We start from the raw sequence: 27105 nt of genomic DNA, 5'->3' as shown, positions 1-27105 counted from the left end.
TCATTATCCGTTCTGGAGTGAGTGTCCGATTGTACCTGAATTCCAAAGACAAAATCTTCCAAAGGAGATTTTGTCTTTGCTTGTGCAAAAGGCCTAAATCTTTGTTCTATATAGGACCCACAGCCTGGTATTGAGAATTCACCATCTCTGACAGACCTTTGCTTCAGCACCACTGTTATGAGCTGTGGCTTTGGGACTCCATAGTCACCTCAGACAAAATTCTTAATTTTAGCTGCCCAGAACTTGCTATGAGATTGGCTTATTTTAAAAAGAAAGCAATAAGTTTTTGGAATTTTCTAAAAATCTGGTCATAGTTTATAAAATACCGCAAGCACTATCCAGCAGTGAGGGCTAATTAGCATGATAATTAGCATTGCACTCTGTACCTCCTAAACAAAGAATGAATTACAAGTTTCAGTCCTCAAAACCACATTTTAATGAGTGGCACAATCCACAGAGTGGAAAATAATTGAAGGAAATAGGACACACAGCTCCACAATGACGTAATTACAGGCCTTATTAAAAGAGATGTGCTTGAGAAAAGCTTCTTTAGATACCACAGGAACACTGCTGAGTGTTTGTCACAGCTCATGACTTCATCTGCTCTAAAGGTATAATTGAACCTTTCATTTCCATGTCAGAAATTCATTACTCCAGTGTGTTTGTTCATTGGTTAATTTTGGCAATAGCCTGCTATTGCAAAAGCTGCAGATTTGCTGTGATCCTGTAAATACACTGTTCCTTCCCCACCCTGGTATGCACTGCTTGGTGCAGTACTGACCAGATTTGATTTCTCCAGCAACCCTTAGACACTCGCTGCCTCACACAGAAGTGGACATCAGGCAGAGTACTGTGTGTTCAGATCTAAAACTTCACTTTCCCAAGCAATAATCAATGTTGTAACTTCATATCAAAGCCAGAATAGCTGTTGCTTTACGGTAGAAAGACTCCTTTGGAGAAAAAAGTCAGAGATGAAGCATTATTTGCTAGTACTAGTTCCCTCAAATTGCTTTTAGGTTAGTGAATGCCCTTTCAGTCAGAAATATCTCCTTTTGTTTGCTTCTGGTAAATCTTCTTATTCCATAAAGGAGTTCTGCTGCATACAAATTCTTTAATAAGAACAACATCACACAATCGGAATAAATAGGTTGCAGCATTGTTCCTGTAACTATTTCCCGGAGTTATGTAAAAATATGACATTACACAGACAATCCCTGTGATCCAGGACAACTCACTTGCTACCTGGGAGACCCAGTCCTATCTGCCTAGCAAGCAGAGCTGCAGTAGTCAGTTGTATGGAGGCACTGACATCTAGTGGGCTCCAGCTACGTTTCCAGTAAAAGCAGCCTAGGGCTGAGGCTGGTCCCGAGGCAAAAGCCGTGGAGGCAGCCATGTTGTGGCAGTTTTGTACTCCCCTTGGGATGCCTTCGGCAGCTGCGGTGTGCCTTGAGCTCTGGGCTCTGTGGTTTTTGAACGCTAACCCTAGGCAATAAAAGAAACCTAGGGCTAAGGCTGGTCCCGAGGCAAAAGCCGGGCCGCGTTCCCTGCGAGCGGCAGGATTTCCACGCTAGAGGCTCGGACAGACGTGCCCAGGGGGTCACCCCCGCCCGCCTGCCCGCCTGAGGGGACTCTGCCCGTGCTGCCCGCCCTGCTAGCGACTCTTCATGGCAAGGGCCGCGCCCGGCTCTCAGTCTCCTTTGCCCAGGGCTGGCGCGCAGGCTGACCCGGCCCCAAAGCAGCATGCCCGCTAACCCCGAAGGCCGCCGAGAACGCTCGGGGTTAGCCGGCATGAAAACTATGCCCGGACATCAGTGCCAGCCCTGCCACCCCACCCCACCTCGCCCCGCCTGCCGTCACCTCACGCCAGCGTGGGGCGGGCCGGAGCTGGAGCGGGGCGGGGCTGGAGAGGGAGGGGGCCCGGGCGGAGTAGGGCCAGGGCGGAGCTGTGGAGGAAGGCGGCCGAGGCGGAACGGGGCCAGGCCGATCCGGGCCCTGGGCTGACGCCGCGGCTCCGCCAATCGGCTGCGGCCGGGCCGGGCCCGGCCCCGCCCCCGGCGGCTCCCACAGGGACGGGCCGGAGCGGCCGCCGCCGCCGCCGCGGGTGCCCGGGCTGAGTCAGCGCCCCCGCCCAAGATGAACATCATGGATTTCAATGTGAAGAAGCTGGCGGCTGACGCGGGCACCTTCCTGAGCCGCGCCGTGCAGGTACGAACCGCCCTCCCCTACCGGGGACCCGCCGGGACGGGGTTCTGCCCGGGCGGCTCCACGCGAGGACGCCCCAGCCGGGTCGAGGCCGCGGGCGGCTCCGCTGCGCCGCCGCCGGGCCTGGCGCGAGGCGCTGGCCGGGGCACTGGGCTCCGCCCCGGGGGCCGGCAGGGGCCGGGCCCACCGCGGGCCCCCAGCTCGGAGGGAGCGCCCGGCGCGGCTGTGCTGGCGGGGGCGAGGCCGAGCATTGGCCGGGCCGGGCGGCCAGGGCTGCTGCGAGAAGTCTCCTCCAGCCGGCCCCTCCGGCCGTGGGCTGGGCGGGCCCGGCGGTTCGGCAGGCAGGCTGCCATACAGCAGTCTCGGGGGGCTCGGGGGTGACACAGCCCAAGGTCAGGCAGGCAGAGAGGGGAGAAGGCGCCAGCACTGGGAGCACGAGATGCGCAGGCATCAACTGCCGGGAGATACGGCCGGACTTTGTGCATGCAAAGGACAAAGGTGTGTCTCGCCTGAAATAAGCACCTGGGGTTTATTGGCCGCTAGAAACGTGTTCATATCGCTACTTGATCGGTAAAAATCGAGTTCTCATGCGACACATGAAAGCCCGGTATGTGTCTGCTTAGGCTGTTTGGTTTGTTTTACCTTTAGTATCGTTTTAAGCTAGTTTGATAGCCCATTGTTTCAGATTTGGTCTTCCCCTTTCTTCGCAGTAAGGGCATTGTAACTGTCTTTTGTTCCTTAGCGCTTGTCTTGAGCCGTAATCCCCTTTCCTTATATAATCAAACTTGAACAGATGCTGTATGGAGATGGGCATCCAAGCAGTATATAGTAATCCACTTTGGTTTCTCGTGAGTTCTCACTGGGTCACAGTCAGGTTTGGAATGTGGTGAGCGTTGTTATCTAGTCTCATCAGTCTGATGTATTGCCCTAAATCTCAATATTCAAGCAGAACCAATGATCAGCAGCACAGCAGAGCTCTGAAAATGCAAACTCGTCAAAAAATTTTGTTCAAATTCAAATGAAGTTAAAGCAGTCATTATAGCTTCTCTTTGTGGTGGAGGTATTTCCATGCTTCCCCCACTGCTCCTGGCTTCTTCCACACCTACCCGCTTCCCAGACCGACTCTTCCTTTCCTGCCTCCTCTTTGTCTTTTCTTGTAGGACAAGGGAAAAAAAGGAGATGCAATTTCACCCTTCATTGTAAGATCTTGTGATGGGGCCTTGTGATTTCATTTAAGTGTATGTGTGAAATCTAACATTGTGATCTTCACAATCTGCACACTGCTGAGAGGATTTATGGAAATATTAAAAGAAATATTAATAATTTTATATACAAATACTCTTATCTGTAATTAATTATAAAAAATAATTCCACACCTATTTTTACTGTCTGGTAAAGAATCTGTACAAAGTTTTTGAGAACACCTGGCATAGTTTAAAAAACCTTTTAAACAGCAGCAGTAGTAGTAGTAGTATGTTTATGAATAAATTCCCTTCTTCCCTATACAGCAGCTGAACTTTCTCATGCCTGCAGTTTGCTTTTATGTAGAGCTGCAAATGCCAGAAGCATTTATCAAGATGTGCATGCTATCAAAGTTGGTTAATCTACATGTGGCAGAAATGAAAACAAACTTGGACAATGCAATTTACTTCTCTTGTATTCAATTTCTTACTGGCCACCAAAGAACTTGTTAAGAATGTAACTGGACAGTCAGAATGCTTCCAGTCCTGTTAAATTCCTAATTGGTAAATTTGTTAGTGACTTAATCATGAGCCAGGTTCTCCTGAGAATGCCTGACTTGGAGCAGGGGGCTGTCAAGGATGGGATCTTTGCTGGGAGGAACTGCTGCTCTGAGGGGGGAGGGAGAGCCCTCACTTCCGCCTTCCCTTGCTTCCCTGATGTGAAATGTGGAGCTTCTCCCTGTCTGGGATTGAAAAACAAACTGCTCGTGGATTAGTCAGACTTGGCATGAATTTTGTATCAAGTGAAATGAATTGTCTGATGGATTTATTTAGCTAAATGATGTTATATTGTACTTCATGGTCACTAAAATCACAGCTTGGATGAGAACAGCAGAGGTGGTCTTACTGTTTCTGTAAGGAATAACAGGACATCTAAAGAGTTTATCAAACACTGGTTTGTCCTATTCTAAAAAGCAACTCCCTGTCTCCAAAGAGATAGATTTCACAACTTCCCAAGAAAGTTTGTTTTAGCTTTTAATCCTTGTCTTTAGAAGCTTTCCTTAATGTCTAATTATAATTTAAATCTTCTTACTGTAGTTTAAACTCCCTATTTTTGTCCTGTTTCCTCTGGACAGGACTTTTTTTCAATATGTTCAAGGTAGCTGCAATCAGAATCTGTTTTATCTTCAGGTTTTACATGAGGATAATTGACAAACAATTACAAAACATACAAGATTGAAGTAATCTTTTAATTTTCTGTATTACCTCTGGACTTCCATTATGGTTAATGTTTTAAAGAACACTGCAAAATTGGACAAACTGCTTCACATGGGAATTCTCAGTACCAAGTTTACCAGAGGATTTCTTCATAATGTTACAAATTACCTTTCACATATTTTTCTGCCCTTTTTTTAATCTGATAATATGGATGTGTTGGTAAACTTAACAACTTTCAAATTTGTCCTTAGATTTTTACTGGTGACTGGGGGAATGGTTATATCTTTTAAAACATCATCTTCAAACTAATATAAGTGACTGTTTTAAATTTGTTCTGGAACATTATTTCTATGAACTGAATATTTTTTACTTGACTAACTTGCAGTTCACAGAAGAAAAGCTTGGTCAGGCAGAGAAGACCGAACTGGATGCTCATCTGGAGAACCTTCTCAGCAAAGCAGAATGCACTAAATTATGGACAGAAAAAATAATGAAGCAAACAGAAGTATTATTGCAGCCAAATCCAAGTAAGGAGCCCTTCAGGTTTTTGTGTTCAACTTTTGAATTAATAGATATGCCAGTGTAAATATTTACTTCAATAGCTATTGCATAAATAATGACTAAATACAGCAGTTTTAAAATTTGAAGGCTGCAGTTATAGAAGGCACATTTTGAAGAGCTGGTAAGAATTGGAGTCACTGCCAATTGCTGATACTTTCCGAACCTTTCAAATGGGGAAAACTTTATACTGAGCTTTTTAAACTGTCATATTGGTTCCATACTCTACTCAGTCTCAGGTTGATGGGATTTTTGAATTGTTTAGTGTTTAATTGAATTTCCCATTCTAATTCCAGATATCTTGGATAGCTGTAAGAATTCTGAAGTTCTTTATGGAGTAGATACAGTGGCTTAAGAAACTTCATTACTATGTAATTATTTAAAATCTCTGCACAATAGTAGTCTGCTTGAAGCAGACAAGATGGACTAAAATACCTGTTTTTAACAATTCCATTACTGAAGAATTAGTGCCCTACTTGAGCAATACAAAAAGTGTCAAATATGATTTAATCACTGTTGAGTCTCTAACAGCAACAGAAAAAAACCATGGTCAGAAGTAATGAAGTTTTATGGTGTGTTAGTTTTATTTGTTTCTGAAATTGCTGCTATGAGTAGTAATGTTGAGGACATGAGTTTCAGACTCATCCTACAGTTGTACTAGAGTTTAGAGCTATAGGAATTTGCTTAGCGTATAGATCTAGATTTTAAGTCAAGACCTGGTGTCCAGTCAGTGGGTGAACTACTTCACTGAAAAAATCTAAACCTCCATTGGGTTTGCTCAAATGATAATTTTATAAAACTGCTGTTACTTCTGCACTGAAAACAAATGTTCTCCTTGTAATGACATACTGAGCTAGGATTTATTAGTAAAGGTAAATCATACACTGCTAACACTTCTCTAATGCCAAATGGATAAATTCTTTATTACAGAGATGTTTGAAGTATTACTTTGGAAGTGTGTTGCATCTTTTAGTTCCTAAGAACAGATAAACCAACTAATCTTGTGGGAAGGATGCAGCAGAACTTGCAGAAAATTCTAGCTCAAGTTTCTACTTTTGTCTAGGCCAGAGGAAATAGCTGTCTGTTTCATTCAATTCTGTATTTTGGTATCTCTTGAACTTCTACAGCAACTTGTCAACTTTGAATATTGAAGCACTGACTGGAGGCTAGTGGAAGTGTATACAGAAGTTTCAGTGGAAGGATGATATATAGTAGTGTCTCACTTCTGCTCTCCATTTTCTTATGGCTAAAAATACTCACCATTGAGCAGTGATCTTTGTGAATGTAACTTCAGCTGTTTGCTGGCCTACTTGGGAGAAGGATCACATGCTGCAGAGAGCTGCTTTTAGTGCTTGTTAATGGAGTGACCCTGTCTGGGGGAGGAAAAATCACTTTAAGTCCCATTTATAATTGTACCTATAGATCAGACCCATGTAATAGTCCAATAATTTTAGATTACTTTGCAGTTCTTTTGTGATTTAGTAAAAAATAAATACTATGGCTTGAGTAAAGAAAACAAATAACTTTTGATAATTTCTGATTCACTCTTGCTGCCAGGGAATGTGCTGATACCCATAATTGTCTGTCTTAGATTAATTTTTGTGACCTCCATGAGAGAGTAGTTATTTAATGCACTGCTGTTGAAAGTTGTCTAATTAACAAGTAGTATTAAAGTGGCAGGTTTGTTCACTGGGAAGCTTCTTTGTGGTTGTCTGTACTATTGTAGGCTGAAATTAGTTCTTACTGACTGTATAAATAAAGCCAGCTAGGTGAGAAATGAAAGCAGTTGGTCAGAGAAATTGGATATTGTGTCTGAGGAGGTTGCTTTTTCAATTACAGAATCCCTGTTTAGGTGTGTGAGGCCTTTCCACCTAAGAAGCTCCCTGTGGCTTAGTATTGTGATAGATGGGTAGTAATACTCAAATAGTCTCAACAAGTTTTTCTGATAATTTTATTGCTCAGACTAAGAAAATATGAGAAAATGAAATGAAACATTTTCTAATAACTTTTAATGGTTTCTTTCAGAATGTTTCAAAGGAGCATGGGAAAGAGGATATAATTTCTGGGGCTATTGAACTTTCAGAATATCTTAATAGGGAACTTAGAGTAGTTGTTGAACTTAATTCCTACTGCAAATTGTAGTGAACAATTTTTTTTTTCTGGAGGGGGAACAAAAGACTGGCTTTTAAGGAGAAGTGTTCTGTTATTGCTCTTACTGTGGAGACTTCTGATCAAAACTCTGAAAAGCTGTATAACTATGCTGATGGAGAAGAAAAGTATACATTTTCACTTTCCCAGATGGCTCTAGGAAATACTTGAACATGGCATGGCAAACATGGAACATGGTCAGTTTTCAGGAACAGGATCTCCGGCCTAACATTGTTCACTTAATATTGAGTTTAATGGCTGGATTTTGGAATTCTTTTTTTGTGTTCCTTTTTCTTGTTTGCTTGTTTCTCTTTCTAACTTATGCTTTAAATAACAGTAATTATTTCAAATAAATGTTTTTAGATGCCAGAATAGAAGAATTTGTCTATGAGAAGCTGGACCGCAAAGCACCAAGTCGCATGAATAACCCAGAGTTACTAGGCCAATATATGATTGATGCTGGGAATGAATTTGGCCCAGGAACAGCCTATGGTAAGAAGTAAAAATCACACAGATACAGGCTTTTACATTTTAATATAAAAATGTATTTCTTGTCTTCCTCTAGATAAAACTGTTGAATGACATTTGTATCAGTTTGAGTTGACTTGCTGTATTACTGAGCATTAGGAGATCAAAACTAAAATTTAAAGTATTGCTCGGTTAATGTGCAAATGCATATTTAGAAGTTTGAGTAGATGGGGGTGAGGAAAAGCACATTATTTTCCAGTATCTCAAGCTTTTTCCTTGCTACCAACTACTCCTGTCTTAAGAATGTTGTGTAGGAGAGGAAGTTGTTGGATTAAAATAAGTAGGTATGATGTCCAGTTCTGAAATAGGTGTTCACTATGGATTGCCATAATATGTGGTCTCATTGAAATCTTGCCTTGACCTGTGATTGATTATGGTTTGGCTTGTTGTTTATGTGGATGTTTATTTTGGTGTGGGATTTTTGTTTGTTTTTATGTTGGGTTTTTTTGGTGTTTAGTTTTGGGGGGGTTGGAGTGGTTTTTCTGGGGGCGTTGAGTTTTTTGCACATTATTTTCTTTCTTTTGAAGGCCCTTTTCATGGCATTGGGTTGTTTTTCAAACTGCTGGCCTAAACTTTCCTGACTGTGGCAACCTGTTTTGTTAACCTCCTGCCTGAACAATATGATTAACATCTTTTTTCCTTTGCAGGAAATGCACTCATTAAATGTGGAGAAACACAAAAGCGAATTGGGGCAGCAGACAGAGAACTCATTCAAACTTCTGCTATAAACTTTCTCACTCCCCTAAGAAACTTTATTGAAGGAGACTACAAAACTATTACTGTAAGTTGAATTGTACATTTTTCCGAATTTCACACCAATTGTAACTGTCAGTCTTCAAAATGTAGTTAGTAGATAATGGTGCATTATTACTTTCCTCCAGGTAATAACAGAAAAAATCAAGTGAAATTTGTGCCTTTGGAGTATTTTCTGGTTTTTGCCGAGGTAAAAACAAGATAATGATGAAAATGTTAGTTCGGTAACTATTCTTCTGTAAGAAGTATGCATATTGAGCATAAACTGTATGAGAATAATTAGGATCTAATTCTGCCTCTCCAACTGAAGAACTTTTATTTACATGATTCTTCATTAAAAGCATTTCCAAGTAGACAGTCTTTTGCTTGTATGTGTACTCATTCTCACAAACTAACCTAACTCACTTTCAGAAAGAACGTAAACTGTTACAAAATAAAAGACTGGATTTGGATGCTGCAAAAACCAGACTGAAGAAGGCAAAAGTTGCAGAAGCTCGAGCTGCAGTAAGTAGAGGGTTTTTTTTCCAGTTGGTCCATAACTTTCAGATGGATTGATACATATTTATCAACTTGACTGCTTGGTTATGTTTCCAGTTCTAGCTTCTTACCCTGGTTGTTTTTCTAGGTACTTTTGTAACAAATGCCTTAGTGGAACACAAGGAAACAGAAGTGAGTTACTGATCAAGGTGTTAGTCTTCTACTTTTAAATATTCCATCAAGTTAGATTTACTTACTCTCTCCTTGTTTTATAGTAGATGAACCTATATTGTCAAAAATTAATTGATACAACCTGCCAATATGGGTGTAAATACAAGTACTTGAATCTCTGCAGATGTTGAAGTGTGGGTATGAAGTGTGTGCTTTCAACTGATGAACCTATCTATACTTAACTTCTCTCTGTCAAAAATATTTGTGGTTTCTCTTTATGCATTGCTTACTATTTTACACCACCAAACAGAGGTGAGATGCTTCAACTTTTATGACTTGAACCATTCTGATTCCCTCAAAAAATGCTTATTCAAGGAGATTAAATTGAAAAAGAAGGTTACTGCTTTTTAAACTCTTAAAATGCTCTAAGTGAAGGAATGGACTGTTGACTGTATGTAGTTTCATCAGGATATATTTACAGTATTTTCATAGCTATCTTTTGACTTCTTTCCTAAAGGTTCTGTAGTTAATGATGGATAGTGATTTCTCCTGTAAGGGTTAATACAGTAAGGGTCAAATAAAGAAATCGAGTTTATTTAACTACACAGGGACAGTGTACATGGTGGAGAGGCAGAAGGACTGACAGATTTTGCTGGCTTTTCAAAATGGGTATTTGTCCTGAAGGATCTCAGAGACATCGTCTTGAGCTTTGAAGTGCATCTTTGCGATGACAATCCATCTAAAAAACCAACATGATCTCTACCTGACAGTTCTGCCCTTGTGTGTCAGTCCATGTCATGCACACTGTCCCTCTGTATTTAAACTGACTGTATTTTTAAATCTATGCATGCATTTTCCCTTGTCTAAATTCTCTGCCAAAAGAGTCACTTCTCTGTTTGTCAAGCATTCTTAATTTGTAAGACTAACTATGGAGAACAGAGAAAGTTTTGATCAGCAAGCAGTGCAATTTTGAAGCAATGGATAGAGGAGCATTGGATAGTAAACTATTCCTTTGCTTGACTTTGTTCAGAGTTAAGTTAATAAAAAAAGTGGTTTTATTATTAGCTTCCTTTGTGGTATGGTAGCAAGTATGGACTTTTCTTTCTAAAGCAATGAGAATTGTTCCCCTTGAGCTTGGTATTAAAATTATATATATAAATATATATATATATATATAATACTGAAGTTTTAAATCCATCACCAGTGCAGTCATCCAGAGCTTGGTGCCAATTGCTGCTGCTCCTATTTGATCCTAAGTATTCATACAGCAAGTATGCAGTTTTATGCACATAATTTAGTGCTGGAAGAGCATGAAACCCTAAACCTCTTCTCTATTTTGCTTATACTTAGCTGTCAAAATGTAATTAAAATTAATGTGCATGTGTAAGAAGTATCAGATTGTAGAATGCCAGCAGAAATAACAAAATTGCATGTCTTCTTTATCCTCTGCAGTATATAAGTGAGAACTAACCTGGATGTAGGTGTGATGCAAATGGGTTAGATTCTGCTGGTTCCCTTATTTATAAAGGAAGAAACCTAACAAACAGGGCTGGACTGATAGGTTAGTGTAGTGTATTGAGCTATGACACAAATTTTTATGCTTTACTATTTTCTGTGACAGGTTAAATTGCTAAATTTTATCTACATGTGATTACATATTTTTATAACTGGCAAAAATAATTTGAAATTGCTTGTCCCATGCTTACTGTACAACTGAAACAGCTTAGTTCAGTATTTAAAATAAGAATCTAAACTGTTTTATTTATCTATATTCACTTCACAATCTTGTTTCACTTAAACTTGCAGTGCTTTGTGCTGATAATCTATTTACCTGCTGTATTTGCAGTTTTTTAACTTGCCTTTGTTTTTTATCTATACACTTAAGCAACTAAACATCTCTCAGCCTGAAGAAAATAACATTATGGTAAATGTCTCTTACATGCTCAACTTGCTGCATGTAAAATGGCTAAAGGTTTGTTGGCCTCCTGTGTTCATTCATTTTCCTGTCAAATGTTTCCTCTTGCTATTCAGCTCATTTTGTTGTTTTCCATTTGAAAATGGATTGTTGAAATGCACTAAATACACTTATGTCAGTACAGCATTGCATCTTATTTTTATCAGATTATTTCTGATAATTTGAAATATACAGTATTATATTCTAATTTCTGTGATTTTATGAATGTAAACTTATTATATAAAGGAGTTAATTTTTCACTTCTGAAATTATTTTCAGCTATTAGAGGAAAGAAATTATTGAGTTCTCCTATCTTTTTAATATGAGTAAAAGTGAATTATGTGAAACAGACAGGAATATGTAGAAATTATTCCCTTCAAGCAATGTGTTACAAAGAACTGCAACTGAATAATGTCACAGAAGTTAATGGCTTAACTTAAAGCACAGTGTATCCTAAACTTGTTGTTTTAGCCCTATAGCTGTGACAGTAGAAGAGAAAGGGATTAATTAGTTCTGTGCAGCATAGACTGCACTGTCCAGCCTGTTCTGGTTGGGGTTTGGATCTGCACAGCATATTGGGTCTCATCTCAATTTAGTGTTCCAGATTTCTCAGCTGTGATCAGATAAAAAAATGAGCAAATAAACTTGTTTGTTACAGTTTGCTCCTGCAACCTTTATACACATTTCTTCCCACTCCTAATTGTGTCATCATCTTAAAATGGCAGAAGATGAAAATTAAAGAACCACATTGCAAGAGGGAATTTAAAGAGCAAGCTGAAGTAATTAACTTTTAGACTAAATCCCTTCAAGTTCTATGATTTTGCTGTGCTGCTTGCTACTACTCTAATACTCAGTGTGAGATACCTCTGTAGCAGTTTCAATTAAATTTAGATTTCAGTCAAAGTGCTTGTGAAATAGAAAACTGGTAATGAAATTAGCAAGAGAAAGCATTCATCTGTTTCAGTGTAAAAATGAGAATAGCTTTCCATAGTTTTCCATTATTATAACACATTAAAGTAACTTAAATTCCTCCTAAGGTAATTTGGTTTGTCTGATTCACGTCATTTTTTAAAAGTAGTTATGTCTTGTGTTGTAATAGCTTGTTTTAAGTAGATTCTTGTAATACATGAGTTCTACAAGTCACACTCTCCTCAGTATCTAACTTGTTTCATAGAGGTAATGCTATCCATATTCATAGTAGATTCATTGTGTATGAAGGGCTCTGGGCAACTGACTTGTAGTGCTCCTCAAACCCTGTGAAGTTCTGAGGACAGGAAAGTACTTAAAAGCCAAAGTGTGATTATATACTATAATGGAGTGCCACCAATGTCTAAGTTTGTATGTTTTTATTTTCTCCTCCCCCACTCTTAATGCTGACTAGATATGGGCTGAGGAAGTGACAAAAGTAAGTAAACAATTTTAAAATGCAGAATTCTGAAATTATAACTTGTGCTGGTCTGCTGTAAGAAGGGATATTACATGTTGTTGATTTCAGTCTGATGCTGGCAGCCTGATGCATTAGATCAGAGTACACTGGGCCCCTCCAGGGCCTTTCAGGTTTCAGTGGCACAACAATGCTTGGGGCTTGTTTTATAGTAAGCTGTTTCTGGCTACTCAGTACCAGTACCAAATGATTCTCATGGGACAAGATACAATAGACTACTACAGGACTTCTCTCAAAATTTACTGGTACGATATCCTCATCAGAACAAGCTTATTTGAAAATTTTCAGAAATATTTGGGTCTAGTAATCTAAACTCTCCTGAAAACACTGATCTTCAAGTTTTACCCACAACATGGAGCACCTCACCTTTCTCCCCAGTGTCACTAGATCTTAGCAGCCTAAGTTAGGGGGTAGGCACATCTGAAAACTGCACCTGCCCTGAAAGCTGGTTTGTAAGTTTAGCATTAGCCTTGGGATGGGCATTGCAGCCTGCTCTGTTGTGCCACCCCTTGGCCAGGGACAAACTCAGAGGAGCTAATGGGCTGTTGGGCAGTGGCTGCTGTGGTGCCTTGAGAAGGGCCATTCATTTTTCATAGGCTCACTGGCTCTGACAAAGCAGCATTGGCAGCAGGCTGTGAGGGGGTGTGCTAGCAGGGAAGGAGGGGTTTCTTAGTGGATTTCTGTAGAGGAGGGGTAATTAAAATTATGTCAATAGAAGGAGAGCAGGGGCTTTGGAGTATGGTTTTTAATGGGGAACTAGCTAGGCAGCTGTGGGAGGTGGAGGGAGAAGCTGGGATATTTCAGCTTCAAGTGAAATCTTGGGGGTTGTGGGAATTGCTCTTCCAGCTTTCTGTGAGTTATGGTGCCCACAGGTGAGGATGAGTGTGAGTTCAGAGGGAAGGAGGCATTTAAAGTAAAAGGAGGGTTAACTGTAAAAGGAAGGTGAGGTCAACTTTGATCCTAAAGTTTGAGAATGATTTAATGAATTAAGTAAAGTAATATTTGGAAGGAGGAAACCTCTCTGCTGGTCCTATATTGGGGAACAAATGGCAGGGAAAGAATACTGTTGTATTGAAAACTAATCTTGAAGCTCTTTGCTTTTCAGAGACAAGAACAAGCAATTTTAAGGGTAGCAAAATTTAACAGATTATGTCTTGGAAAGAAGAAATAATACAAAGTGCTTAACTATAGCATAAAGAAGACAAAAAACTTCAGCTTTTGTAATAAATTATGTAATTCAAGGTCCCTTTTTTATGTAGTATATAAATAGCAGACACTATTGAGAAGAAATGACAATATTATGTATTTTTGAGCTCTTCACTGTGTTCAGAAATAAAGGTGATCAGGCCATAATCTCCCCAGATTAAAAATCAGTTGGTTTTCACCCTTACCTCAAGGTGTAGAATAGATGTGCTGTCCTGCTACAGTTCACTTAGCAGTACTGAAAATAGGGATGGGCAAAACTCATTAAAGACATCATTGCGTAATTCAGTTAATGTAAATCTATAAAACCAGTACATTGGGCTTTTGTAAATATATTTTAAGTCACTCTGTACTAAGTTAATATGTGTTACCACATTACCTACTTTTCCTTTTTTTTTATAGAAAGTAGTTGATTTGCTGGAATGTTGTTGAAACAAATATAATTATTTTGATGGATATGTCCCCTTCTAAGTTCCTGTTCTCCTGTATTTACTTATCTGACAGGGAGACAGAAACACATTAGCAACTGCTGACTTCAGAGAAGCAAGAGACAAAGCTGTTTCTCTCCAGATAAATTATTTACTTATTGCTTTGATAAGTTTTTAAAAGAAAATTACGATGTTGCTTTTCTTCCCCTCTTGGCTATCAGATTAGCTTTTTTCATCTGTTTGTTCTTAACATTTCTCTCAAAGACTGACAGATGGATTTTGCTGCTGCTAATTCAAATTTTATCAGAAAATTCCAAGCAAAGATTCTTTCCTCAACAAACTTTGAAGACCTAATTAATTTGGAACTTGATACAAACAGTGCTATCTCAGATTTGAGTAGGAGGCACACAGCTCTCTTTAGGTACTTCTTCAGTGTTTAATTACTGTGTAAGCTCTTCCAGTTGCCATGACTTTTAGGTAACTGTGTCATTCTTCTGTGCTCTTTTCTGAGGTTCCATGTGACTTTTCATACTGATTAACATTAGCTGAGTGGAAGAGCAGGATGGTTGCAAACATATAAAATGCTTTTGAAACCGGTGTTTTACCTCGTATCACCTCATTTTTTTCCCCTGGTATCACCTCAATTTTCCTGAAAATATATTTCTCCTTTCTGAGAATAATAATTGCTGCACCTTGGATCTAATGTAGGTTTTTCCCTTGGGTTTGTTTTTAGAAACAAGGCACTAAATGAATATAAGCATTGAGGCGAAGTAATCCAGATTCCAGGCTGAGGACATTCTGTCTTGGAGCCATGAATGTTAGAGCACCATATTCTGTATATGTGTATTTAGTGTAATTTTTTTCTCCCCCCCCCCCCCAGAAAAAAGTACTCTAAAGTAATTTTGGCTGTGCTAGATTGAAGTAATTTAAAACTTAAAAATAATTCAGAATTATATGTAACAGGGAATAAATTTGAATTATTGAAATATGAAACTTGTATTACATAATTTTTAATAGAGATTTTACTCTAATTGTAGCACCAAGCATTAGAACATTTTGTATAGTTCAGGTTTATTTATTTCAAAGACTCCTTGATTACAAGCTCCAGAAATAATTGTAGTAGTTTGGTGGCCAGTATAAGGCATTAAATTATGAGACATTCTGGTAAAACTGCACATCAAAGATTTATGTACAGCTGATTGCTGTGCAATTACATGGCAAAAATAATGTCAGATTTACCCTGAATTATTTCATCAAAGACCTGTTCAGTTGATCTATGGAAAAAAATTACATTATTCTTGGCTGCCATTGGTGTGCTGACAAAACCCCTGGTGCAGACGTGGTTGTGCCAGTGAACACTTGATTTGTTATTGTGAGAGGTGGGGTAATAATGCTGGCAAAGAAATGCCTTTCTTTTGCATATTTAGTAGGTGTCTGTTAATAAACTGCTTGCTGTGTACACAGGGCCTCCACGTTTCTGAACCCAGAATGCAATTACTGGTTTTGCCTAGTAAAGATCTGCAAAGAAAAGCCCATTTCAAACACCTATAATTCATGCATTTGTGTGAGCAGTTCTGCATCAGGTGGGAGTGTTGCAGTGGGCAGTGTAGCACAGAGCACTGTACCGGTACCTGATGTGCATTCTTGCCTTTAGTCCGAACAGGAGGTGCGAATTACTCAGAGTGAATTTGACCGTCAAGCAGAGATTACCAGACTGCTGCTGGAAGGAATCAGCAGCACACATGTGAGTACCCAAAAGGTTTGAGGAGGAAAGGCAATATCAGGTGCCTTCTAAAGAAAGCTGCTGTAAACTACTTGGGAACTCTGGTCTGTGAGTTTTCACTTCAGTGCATTAAAGCATCAAACCACAAGGGTTGGGGTTTTTTTTTAATTCTAATTTAATATTCACTGAATTTAACTTGACTTCCCCATTAACCTTCAGAATGCAAAAGTTTTCATTTTCATTCTCCATACCCAGCTTCCCATTCATCAGATCAATTGAGTGTTGAAACCATAAAAATGTTTACTCAAGTATGTTAATTTTTGTGACATTCTGTTTGCCTGGTAAATCCAGGCACTCTGCCTATCTGGTGTTTATCCCTAAGTGCCAGTATTGGCATTAGCACCTGACCAGGTGCCTACTCCTTCTAATGCACCAGAGTGCCCTTGTGGACTAAACTCTTGAATTCTTTGCTGTGTTACAGGCACATCATCTCCGCTGTCTGAATGACTTTGTGGAAGCTCAGATGACCTATTATGCACAATGTTACCAATATATGTTGGATCTCCAGAAACAACTTGGAAGGTAGTAATACTGTATAAACTTCAGAAAAAAGCTGTTTTTAATAAATGCTTATTAATAGTAGGAAAATGTACACTGATAGAACAGTGGTGGACACACAGGCATGCTGGACTGAAAGGAAGTGTATCTGTTCTCAGGTAATTGATATGTAATTACCCAGTGCAACTACTTCCCTAAGCCTACACACAGCACTAAGGCTTTTTGAGAGTTGATCTATTGAGATTTTATATATTGTGTAATTGAGGAAGGTGAGCTCTTGGTAACCTAATTAAATGTGACAAAAAGAAATTTCTGGAGATCTTTTTGGAGTCTCAGTTGTAGTCTCAGTATTTCGGTTGTCTTATGCTTCACACTACTAAACCACTGTGCAATGTGGGAAAAGTTTTTATACTTCCTATAAATTCCTGTTGCCTCTTAATTCACTGCAGGTCATTATCTGATTTTCTGATGAAACCCTGTTCTCCACTCTTAAATGAGCTGCCAGCATTGATAGTGTATAGGGAGAAATCTACTTCATCCCATCAATTATCCAGAGCACATACAGTAGAATGAACAAGTTTGTCTTGTTTCCTGGGCTTAGCATTTTTAAAGTAAGAGAAGAAGCTGACATTAGTTTTTGCTCTTAATCCTTTTTCTGTGATGGGTGGGAATGTAGAGATCCACATACTTACATTTCATAGTTTCTCTATTCTAATTCTTCACAAATCACCCTTTCTTAGAGTTACACAGATGTTATTTATATGAGTGTATGCATTGAAGAATTGTCTGTACTTAAAAGTTTACTCTAGTGTCTGTTCTAGGTAACTGTGTCTGAGGTATCTGTGTTTATGTTTTCCTTGACAAGGAAGTAAAAACAAAAGTGTTCTTGAGTCTTGCCCTTTTCCTGACTTGCAACTTCCTGTGGTATTTGATTTCCTCAGTTTGTTTAAATGTGTAGTTTAAAGATTTTTTTTTAGTCTTCTAAAAGACTAAACTCCTGAATTGTAGTTTAAATTGTTTAAAATTTTGATCCAAAAAATGCTGCATCTTTAAAGTTACCTCACAGTCTAATACATTCCAGATAGTCAGCTATAAAATGTGGTAACACAGACATACAAGTTATGGAATTGAATACTTGAAAACAAACATTTACAGTATTAAGGAAAAGCAACTATTAAATTAAAAATAGAGTGAAATATATTACACAACTATTTTTAGAGGATATTTTTAAAATGTGTACTTTTATCCTAGTGTATTTATCAAACAGAAAGTCTTAAACATAATACTCTTATTCTAAGGAAGAACATGTTCCTCTTTAAATTCTGCTTTAGGATGTATAGCTTGTCCCAGAACTGCTGTTTTTGTTTAAAATTTGTGTAAGTTGCTACTATGTATAAAAAAAAAGTGTATTTGAAGAAAATAGTGCCTTTAGGAAAGCAGAAGGGTGCATCTTTATGTGGCTGTGATCTGATTAGTATTTTTAATAAAATTACTATGACTGGTAGAAAACCAAAAGCATGGAAGCTTTGCAAAATTCTAAATGCCTCTAACAGTGAAATGATGTTTCCCTGCCTATGTGGATTAAAATAGTTATGGTATTAAATCTTGGGTGTGTCTTTCCTTCCTTGTGCAAGAAAAATCTCACTGAAGTATCACAGAGCACTGGGACAGGGTCTCAGGTTGTGCTCCTTGCTTCCATTTATAGGGATGTGGTGTGTAGCCCTTGCAGTAAATAAGCAGATGAGTAGGTTTGTGTTCTGTGCTCCTGAGGTTATGTGGGCACTTACAGACCAAATAAATAACTTAGGCAACTCAGCTAGATGTGGTTGTGCTCTGTTGGTTAACACATAGTGCTGAGTTACACAGCTTTTCACACATCCAAGAATGGTATTGTGCAATATTCTCACATAAAAGCCAAGAACTGTGAAGGATCTGAGTTTTGTTTTGAGGTTGTTGATGGACCAGAGGCATTCAGCCTCTAAGTGAGATCAGTTTGTTGCTTAAAACAGAAAGCTGGTTCTCAGAGGAGATGCATGTGATATTTTACCTGGGTCAGAATCTAGGGCATACACCCCTTCCTGGTTCCAAAGCTGAGCACTGATCTTCCTGATGTACTCTCCAGAGGCAACTGTAAGGAGGGTGGGGGGAAAACTTGTACTCAGTTCTCTTTATACAAATAGACATATTTTTATGGATGTTTCTCTTCAAGGCAGCACCAGCTGCTTATCTCTGTACTGCCTTCCCCTCCTGTGAGGCCGGATTGATCCTTTAAATCAAATCTCCCTTTTTCCTTATTTTCAGTTCCTCAGTATGAACTAAACAAATCTATTTCAAATATTCTGGTACTTTGGCTGCTTTTTTCCTTCCTGATAACTGCTTTTGCTCTGAAGTTTCTCAGCTTCCCTAACAGACAAATGTAAGCTGTGGCATAATTTTTTCAGATTATCTATTACTAGTATCTTACTCTACAAGCTGTGAAACTCCTGTTACTCAAGCATTCAAAATAGAAAACCCTGAGCCAGACAATCTCTGTGTAGCTGAAGCCTTCCAGTAAAATGCCTTACATACGGCTTTGCAAAAGGAGTGAGACTTAATGCAATTGATTGATAGATTTTGGCTTTCTGTTCCACTGACTGTACAACCAGTGACCCTTTGAACTGAGCAGAATAACTTACAGGTAGTTACTTTGTTAACTGAGAATCTTCCTGATTTTTGGTGAGTTCAAATTGTTGAATCAAAAGCAGCAGATTGCTAGATCTGACTCAAATGGTAGAGAATGAACATCTGTGCTAAAAAGGGGTACAGGAGTGGGTCTGCCCTGTTTGGTGGCACTGCGCGTTTACCAGGTTAAGTGTAGTGTGAACCTGGAACCTTGTGTGCAGGACTGCTGCAGCTGTTACAGATATGAGCTGCATTAGTTCCACTATTTATTGTCACATGAACCAAAAATTAGTTGCTGCATTGATGGGTTTAGTTTTCACCTGCATCATCTCCCTAAAGCAGCTCCGCTTATGATCATACGAGCACCAATAATGCTGCAGACATGGTTAGGAATATACTGATCTGGATTTACATGGGTACAGTTGCCACTGAGCTGCACCTTCAGAAAGAATCTGACTGGGGTGCAAGAGGTGGAAAGGGATGAGGCTGTTTTCTGGTGGGGTTTATATGCATGGTATGGATAGATCCTCCTTAAGTCCAAGAGCAGGCACACGAAAGGAGGGGGGAGGCAATATGCCCAAATCCTAGATGTTAATGAAGAGGCATCCATGTAGAAGGACTGATGAGGGAAGTTTTGTGTGGGAATTCACTGGTCAAAAGAATGGAAGGGAATACAACTGTAGTTCCAGGTCATCATGACTCAGTCTAATTCCTAGTGCTGGCCCTTTTTTACTGCATCAGCTCTGTCACTTTTTAAAACCTCTATTGAACTACTCTTTAAGGTAGAATCCAGATGGGTGTTAGAACCAAGTAAGGCAGCAAAGGGACAAGAAATTGTTACATCAGCTGTTAAATAATTGAGTTTAGTCAGCCACAGGACTGCATTCCAGAATGTAGGGCAGAGTGACATGAAATGTTCTCAGAGCTCATCATTGCTGGTCCATTCTTCCTACTCCACTGCCCCAAAATCTCTTGCTGCTTTGCTCTCCTTTTTGCTCCTTCCATTTTTCACTCATGTTATTCTGTGCTTTCCCTTGTATCTGTTCTGTCACTCAGAACAGTTTATTGTGACTGAGGTCATTAACTAAGTAGGAGATTATACACTTTTCCCCCCTCGTTTTCAGTCAGGTTAATGAATTTAATTGACTTCATGGGAGGGTCTGGCAAGCACTATGGCTGGCACTGAGCAAGTAGCAGCCTGACCCAGAAATGAGCAGCTTAAGTTGATATAAGTTCATTTTTACTGTAAAAAATATTTTTTGCTTTACAGCATGAAGTTAGCTGAATCAATGAACTGATTTAGATTACAAAAATAATTGTGTGTTTTTTCTTGCTCTCAGAGGGAGGCTGTGGTTTTAAGTTGTATTATATTTCCCTGATCTGGTTCGTCAGCACAATCTTTTGTGTAACCACATAATTGAGGAATGAGCAGGAGGAGGTGGAGGCTACTTTTCCTGGCAGAGCTGTCAAAAGAAATGTTTATCAAAGTACAGTCTGAATTAAGTTTGACCAACAGTGTTTTCTTGGTTTTGCCTTTTTTAAGAGACAAATATCCAGGGTTTTTTAAGGTGACAGTATTCCTTTAAATTTATATTGATTTGATTTATGCTACTTTTCAGGAACAAGTATCATTATTTATGTTATAGAACCCTTAGTGCTGCTCTCTTACTTCTATCTACTGGTGTTTATTGCTGATAAAAATAAGAATGCTAATTTAGGCATGGGAGCATGTATAATGCCCTGTGTAAAACAGATTCATTCAGAAGTATTTTCTTTTTTTTTCGTCCTCTTACAGCTTTCCATCTACTTTCCTCTCTAACAACAATCAGTCTTCCACAACTCCTGTGCAGAGTGTTTCCTCTCCCTCAGTCTTGGCCTCAGCCTCTGCTTCATTGCCTTCAGTAAGCAATTCAATGGTTACTTCAGGCCTCAGTGAACTGAAGTCATCAAGTGGCAGCAGAAAAGCAAGAGTTCTCTATGATTATGATGCTGCAAACAGCAGTGAATTATCTCTACTTGCAGATGAGGTAAGAGTTTTCTATGTACCTTAATTATTTGAAAGTAAAATGGGAATGTTTGTGAGTAGCCAGTTGAGATCTGCTACATCAAAAAGTCTGTGTAGTTGATTTTTAAAAAACTAAATTTCATTAATACCCTTGGAGCATTGTCCTGTACCTATGTATCCTAATATTCTGTAGTGAGAGCCAACATCTGTGACACCATCTTAGCTTGCAAGAACATTTGCTGGACAGTCAAGATGCAGTTCTGCTGTCTACTTTTCACCACACCTTTAGCACTATTTTCAATATGATTAGTCTTTCAGACATTGACTATTGCAATTTGGGAAGAATATGAAAATACAGCTACTTCTTGCTTTGATGGTGAAGGTTGTGCTGTGTTTATTCCTGTTCTAGTTCAGTTGCAGTTGTAAGTCAGAGTCTATACAAAGAAGATGGAGGTAGATGGTGAAGCACAGTGTATTCACCTGGTAATGTGAATGTTGCTTAATGCTAAAGAAGAAATTGAAAAAAGAATATTCAGAATTTTTGGGTTTTTTAGTGTGCATTGCTTCAATATTTTTATTTGACTTTTTTCTTATCTAGAGAGTGACTTAGATAGAAGCCGTGGGCTTGGATTTTCTGTGAAGATGTAGCACATCAACACCATCTGTCTTTCTATCATGCACTCCACAGAAGTTTCTTTTAGGCTGCCTGTTAAGGCTCAGGGCGAATACACAAGTTAAAGCATAATAGAAAATAAACAGTAATGAATAGAATTTCAACAGAAAAAAGGTACTTTAAACTATGATACTGTGTCTACTCTTTTCCATGGACCAATGAAATAATTTTTATGAGCATTAGATTATATTCCATGGATGCTCATATTAAATTCTCTGTTTAACCTGGGTAATCTCAATTCTAAGACACTGGGAATCACATGAAGATAGACTGTAACTCTGTTTCCTGCAAATGAAGTTGATAATAATGTCTTTTTCTTTTTGTAGGTGATAACAGTGTACAGTATCCCTGGCATGGATTCAGACTGGCTGATGGGTGAAAGGGGAAATCAGAAAGGCAAAGTGCCTATTACTTATTTAGAACTGCTAAACTAAATGGTTGGCCTGCATAGAGACTGTCGATTATGGCAACACCATATTTATATACAATTAACGTTATGTAAGCAGGTTTATGTGTCTTCCGTGTTACTGTCTTGAGGGACAAATACCAGCCATTAAAAACTGGCTTTTCTGCCAGCATGGTTGCACGGTCAATACTCTATTCAAACTTAATGTGTTTAAAGCTTTTACTTCATGTGCCAAGAACGTTTCCTACAGATTTGTTTCTACTGAAGTTTTCACTAATACAAGCTTCTACTTTTGAGTAATCTAGATTGAAAGCAGGAGGTACTGTTTTCTACTGAAATTTTTCATTAATGGCAAAGCTTTTCTTCACATAAAATAAACTTATTGTGAACTGATGCAGGTGTAATGCACATTATTTGAATAACCAAAACCAAATGTGACACATAAACCATGTGGTTCTGTTCCCAACATTGAGGAGCTCAGATGTGCTGAGGCACACATGGCTTCTGCTGAGTGTCTTGTCTGTTTAGTCACCTCTGAAAAGTTAAGGCAAGTTCCCAGTATGCTGAGATTTTAAATTGCACATAGGTGGATTGACACAAAGTAGGGACATAGAATTCTGACTGGTTTTTAACTTTGCCTTGTATTTTTTTTTATTTAATTGCTTTCCAGAAAAGAGACTAATTCAGTTTGATTAGTAATTATAAAAAATCTTTCAACTGCAAATCAGCCTTTATGTTAAATTAAGCACTGCATTTTGCTAAGCAAATATGCACTGTCTCCCTACATTTAAGTAGTTGAATAGATGAGCATACAATTCTTCAGATTATCGGTTGTAATGAAATTCTGCATCCCCAATTCTTATGCAACAGTTTATTGTCATGTTCTAATTGGATTCAATTAGTGTTAGGCATTTTGCTTTGCAAGAGAATCTCCTTTCAAAGCAGGAAGGAAAAAATGTATTGAATCTGAAAATGGTTTTATGAAAGGTAGTATTATTTGTAAATAAAATAACATTTTCCTGAACACTGCACCCTTTAGCATTTCATAAGTAGCAGATTTTTAAGGCTGTAAAATTATTTAAAAAGTGTGTAGTTAAAGGGAATCTTCCTTTCTTTCTTCTACCTTTAGTTTCAGTATAGTTAGTTTAGTGGGTTGGACTTGTAGAAGGAAACTCTGTCCTTTGAGAAGGAAATTCTTCTCCGTGCAGATCATGCAACGTTACCAGGAGTCCACTTTAGCTCTCAGGGAACACTGGTACCAATGCTTAGCAAACTGCTTCTGATCAGCAATTTTGTTTGCAATGACATTTCCTTAACAAATGTTTAACATTGTCACTGCAAGCATGTAGTGATGAAACATTCAGCAATAGAAATTACTTCAGTGGGATGGATAAAATTATATTAATTTAGGTGTTATGGCTATTTAATTAAAAAGTGATGATTTTTATTTTGAGTTTCACTTCCAAAATTACTCTCTCTTTTTTAGAGTACAGAAGTTACATTAGAACAAATATATCACATTGATTCATCTCTTGGGGTAACTGCCGAGAAAATCCTAAATTTTTTCTGTCTATTAGATGCAAATATAAGAGACAACAATAATAATAGTGATTAAGTAGAAATAACCATGAATCATTCATGATGCATTAAATAAAATTAATAGGAAGATAAAACCCCACAGTTTAGAAGTAAAAAGACTGAGCCATTTCACCAGTGATGATCTGCAGTCCTCTCTAATGTGAACTGCAATCAAATGTGTTTAAATTAAAATCAATATTGTTCATTTGACTTAATTTTTAGAATATTCAAGATAATTAAAAAAAAATTACTCTGCTCTACTGGGCAATTTACTTTGTATTTAAGTGAGTGCAAGAAAATGTTACAGAGCAGCATGTTAAATGACGATGGAGATTTAGTGAAATCTGAGTAGTATAGCTACGTGAAGGCAACATTTAGCAGCAGCCTAAACTTTCATTATGTGTCAACAGCTTAAGCTGTGTGTGAGAGAAATTGAAGTTGACCCTCTGTCTTCCCTGTTTTTAATTTTAGCCCAAAAGTAATTTAAATAAAGAAACTTGTTAATGTTTTCTTAAACTCACCTATTGTGAGATTCCCTGTTGTACCCCTGAAAAGGGGAGCTGGTAGAACAGTGCTTGTTTGCACTTGTATTGTACTGAATATAACTTTACTGCAGGTAGTCCCAAAACTCCATCTTTGCATGTCACTTTGTTGGCAACTTTCAGGCAGAAATTAACTGGAAGCTTTTGGTTTTGTTTGCTGACTCAGTGATTTTTGTGACAAATACGAAAGTAACTGATTTTTGGCTTTGGGTCTCTTATTTCTTTAGTTAATTCCCTGTTTTCTTAGAACAAGATTTATTGGTTGAAAGAAAGGAGAAAAGGTAAACCAGGACAGAAAAATCCTATGTGGAAGTTGTAGATATTTATGAAATCAGACTTCAAACACAGAAAAATATATAGAATATGCATTACCTTACATTTAATAACTGGTTTGGCAAACTAAGTGCATTCAGAATTGATACCTAAGGATATGTGCAGGCAGGGGATGAGTGATTCCATGGCTGTTCAATATAAGCATTTTTTTCCCCTGTATTCACTGGCATTTTACTTCATTCTAATTAATGCTAAGATTTTGAACAATTTCAAGTAGAATAGTCATCACATTTATATTCTGTAACAAACCTGAGTGAGTTTTCATCACAGCTTATCAGTTTTTATGGTAGATGGCATAATATACAACATCATTAGTGCCAGTAAATTAATACTTCTAGAAAAGTATATACTAGTTTTATATAGCTTCTGCCATAACTGCTGGTTTTGATGCTTTCTTAGCTAGAGCAAGCTTGAAAATTAACTCTTACTGAGTCTGAACAGAAATTCTGATTTAGACCTCTTGCAAAGTGTGAGATTTTAATAGTTTTTGTTACTTCTGTTTCTTTCTAGAGTTGTAGTGTATCTTGGAGCAAAATTCTCTGCCATGTGGAAATTTTGGCCACAGGTAAACCCATCAGTATGTAGTGTCTAATTGAGACAAATATGTGTGGGAAGGTGGAAAGAAATATCTATGGACTGTGTGACTGTGCAGAGATATTGAACTTAGCATAGAGCTCTGCCCAAATTAATTAGTCTTCTGAAATGGAAGCATGATTAGCCCACAAACAGCAGTGTATCAGTATACAGTTCTGGCATCCCTGGATCCCATACACAGTGCAGGAATTACTGTGCTCTCTTTAGTCATGCAGGTGACATCATAGCCAGGGATTTATACGTGATTAAAAAGCAAATTGGGCAGGATTGGCCTCGTCTTGTATTTTGTGGCATGCTTCACATTTTACAAGAAGCTGGCATGGGCTTTCTGATTGTTACAGCATACCAAGAGTGTACTGCAACTCAGAAAACAGAAGAACAAATGTAAAACTTGTCAGGACTTGTACTGGCTGTGTCTGTGCTGCGTACACACCTTGTCTGGGATTTCAGACTCAAAGGTATTATTCACGGTAAAAAAAACTTGGTGTCCACATAATATTATCAGTATTGAATGGAATAGCTGAGCTATGCTTCATCCTACCTTGAAAGCTGTTGGGGCTTAAAAACTGACATTGTGAAATGGATCTTTGGTCTGGACTTTAGCCAGGTGCTGCAGTCCTGTGAAGTTGTAGGGGAACATCAATAGGCTACTTCTTCCTGCCTGCATTTTAGAAGGCCCAAGAATTCACTATTTCAGTGTTGTAGACAGAAAGGGACTTGTGACAATCCACAAAGCAGAAAGGCTTATGAAGCAAATGTTTTTGATTCAAAACCACTATATTACTTCTCTGACTTAAGTTTCTGGCAGGAGTCCCATAAGTAATCTTAATGTTTCCACCTAGAATGAGCAGGCATAAATATTCCCATATGTATTCAGTGTAAAATATTTGAGCATAGATTTTCAGTTCCCCAAAAATGTAGACTGAGATTGTCAATGGAAGGTGGTGAAGCTGTGTGAAATTCTGCAGTGCAACACGCTACCTTTTAATCCCTCTTTCAGAATTTGTGGATTTTCTCTACCTTACCGTGCAGCTCCACATGAGACATAGAGCAAAAGGATTTAGTGTTCAAATGCCTTATCAGTAGTTACGTTTGGGCTTTCCCTATCCCAGTTCAAAGCTGGTCTTTTAGAGGGTCAGGTAGACATCTGGTCTGAAATAAATACCTCTGGGAAAGGGAATAGGGCTATGAAGCCCCATGAGCCATAAATAAAGTTCTGGAATCCTGTGTAACAAGAACTCCTGTGAGAGTTTGTACCCTATAAAAGGTGATGGGAAATTAGTCACTGCCTCTCTGGCACTATGGCTGCAAGTCCTGTCTAAACAAGGACTGCAGAATTAGGCTGCCTTGTTTTCCATGGATTGCCAAAGGTATGTATTTACTTAGCCTCATGGTACTGAGTCCTGTGAGGGTGGTGTTGAATCCCTCTATCTCAGACCTCCTTGAAACTGTTATAGTTTTTTTCTTCCATTTCATTCACCTCAAGAATTTATGAACTGATGAAAATCCTTGCTAAACTTGGCCTGCAGCCCAATCCTGATTTATTTTTTTAAAGCAGAATTTCTGGCTGTGTTTGTTCTAATACAATGGGCTGTAACCAATTAATCACACAGCTATTAATGGAAGTACAAGGCAGTACACTGCAAGCTTGTTAGTTTGGCCATGCAAATTTGTGTTTGGTGAGGATGCAAAGAACATCAGTCAAGCTGACAGACAGCCTCAGTTGTCTTATGTGCTGCTGCCCTTACCATTGAGCCGTGACATGGA

The 27105-nt window shown here is 38.7% G+C and overlaps 1 protein-coding gene across 4 annotated transcripts; it reads left to right on the top strand.

The window, feature by feature from the left end:
- The first annotated feature begins 1967 nt into the window (after positions 1-1967).
- On the top strand, positions 1968-22684 carry SH3GLB1 (SH3 domain containing GRB2 like, endophilin B1). Of its 4 annotated transcripts, none has more exons than XM_054638382.2 (11): positions 1968-2205; positions 4987-5128; positions 7671-7799; positions 8483-8616; positions 9000-9092; positions 11122-11208; positions 12572-12595; positions 15920-16009; positions 16470-16570; positions 21003-21234; positions 22212-22684. In XM_054638382.2, the coding sequence occupies exons 1-11, from the start codon at positions 2134-2136 to the stop codon at positions 22317-22319; spliced, it is 1212 nt and encodes a 403-aa protein (XP_054494357.1). In that variant the 5' UTR covers positions 1968-2133; the 3' UTR covers positions 22320-22684. The 4 variants fall into 4 exon arrangements, with proteins under 4 accessions (XP_054494357.1, XP_054494358.1, XP_054494362.1 ...); XM_054638383.2 differs by having other exon boundaries at positions 1973-2205; positions 11122-11160; XM_054638385.2 differs by lacking the exon at positions 1968-2205 and adding an exon at positions 2393-2700.
- The last annotated feature ends 4421 nt before the right edge of the window (positions 22685-27105 follow it).

The sequence above is a fragment of the Agelaius phoeniceus genome, chromosome 8, assembly GCF_051311805.1.
Source record: "Agelaius phoeniceus isolate bAgePho1 chromosome 8, bAgePho1.hap1, whole genome shotgun sequence".
In the NCBI taxonomy this organism is placed as follows: domain Eukaryota; kingdom Metazoa; phylum Chordata; class Aves; order Passeriformes; family Icteridae; genus Agelaius; species Agelaius phoeniceus.
This window is presented reverse-complemented; position numbering and strand designations above follow the sequence as displayed.

What these genes read in the sequence shown, in the direction of transcription:
- SH3GLB1 (XM_054638382.2), top strand. Translation starts at nt 2,134, where the DNA reads ATGAACATCATGGATTTCAATGTGAAGAAGCTGGCGGCTGACGCGGGC. An exon ending in TGCATGTAAAATGGCTAAAG is followed by an intron (nt 11,209 to 12,571) that starts GTTTGTTGGCCT and finishes AATGCTGACTAG; the next exon opens with ATATGGGCTGAGGAAGTGAC. An exon ending in CTCCAGAAACAACTTGGAAG is followed by an intron (nt 16,571 to 21,002) that starts GTAGTAATACTG and finishes GTCCTCTTACAG; the next exon opens with CTTTCCATCTACTTTCCTCT.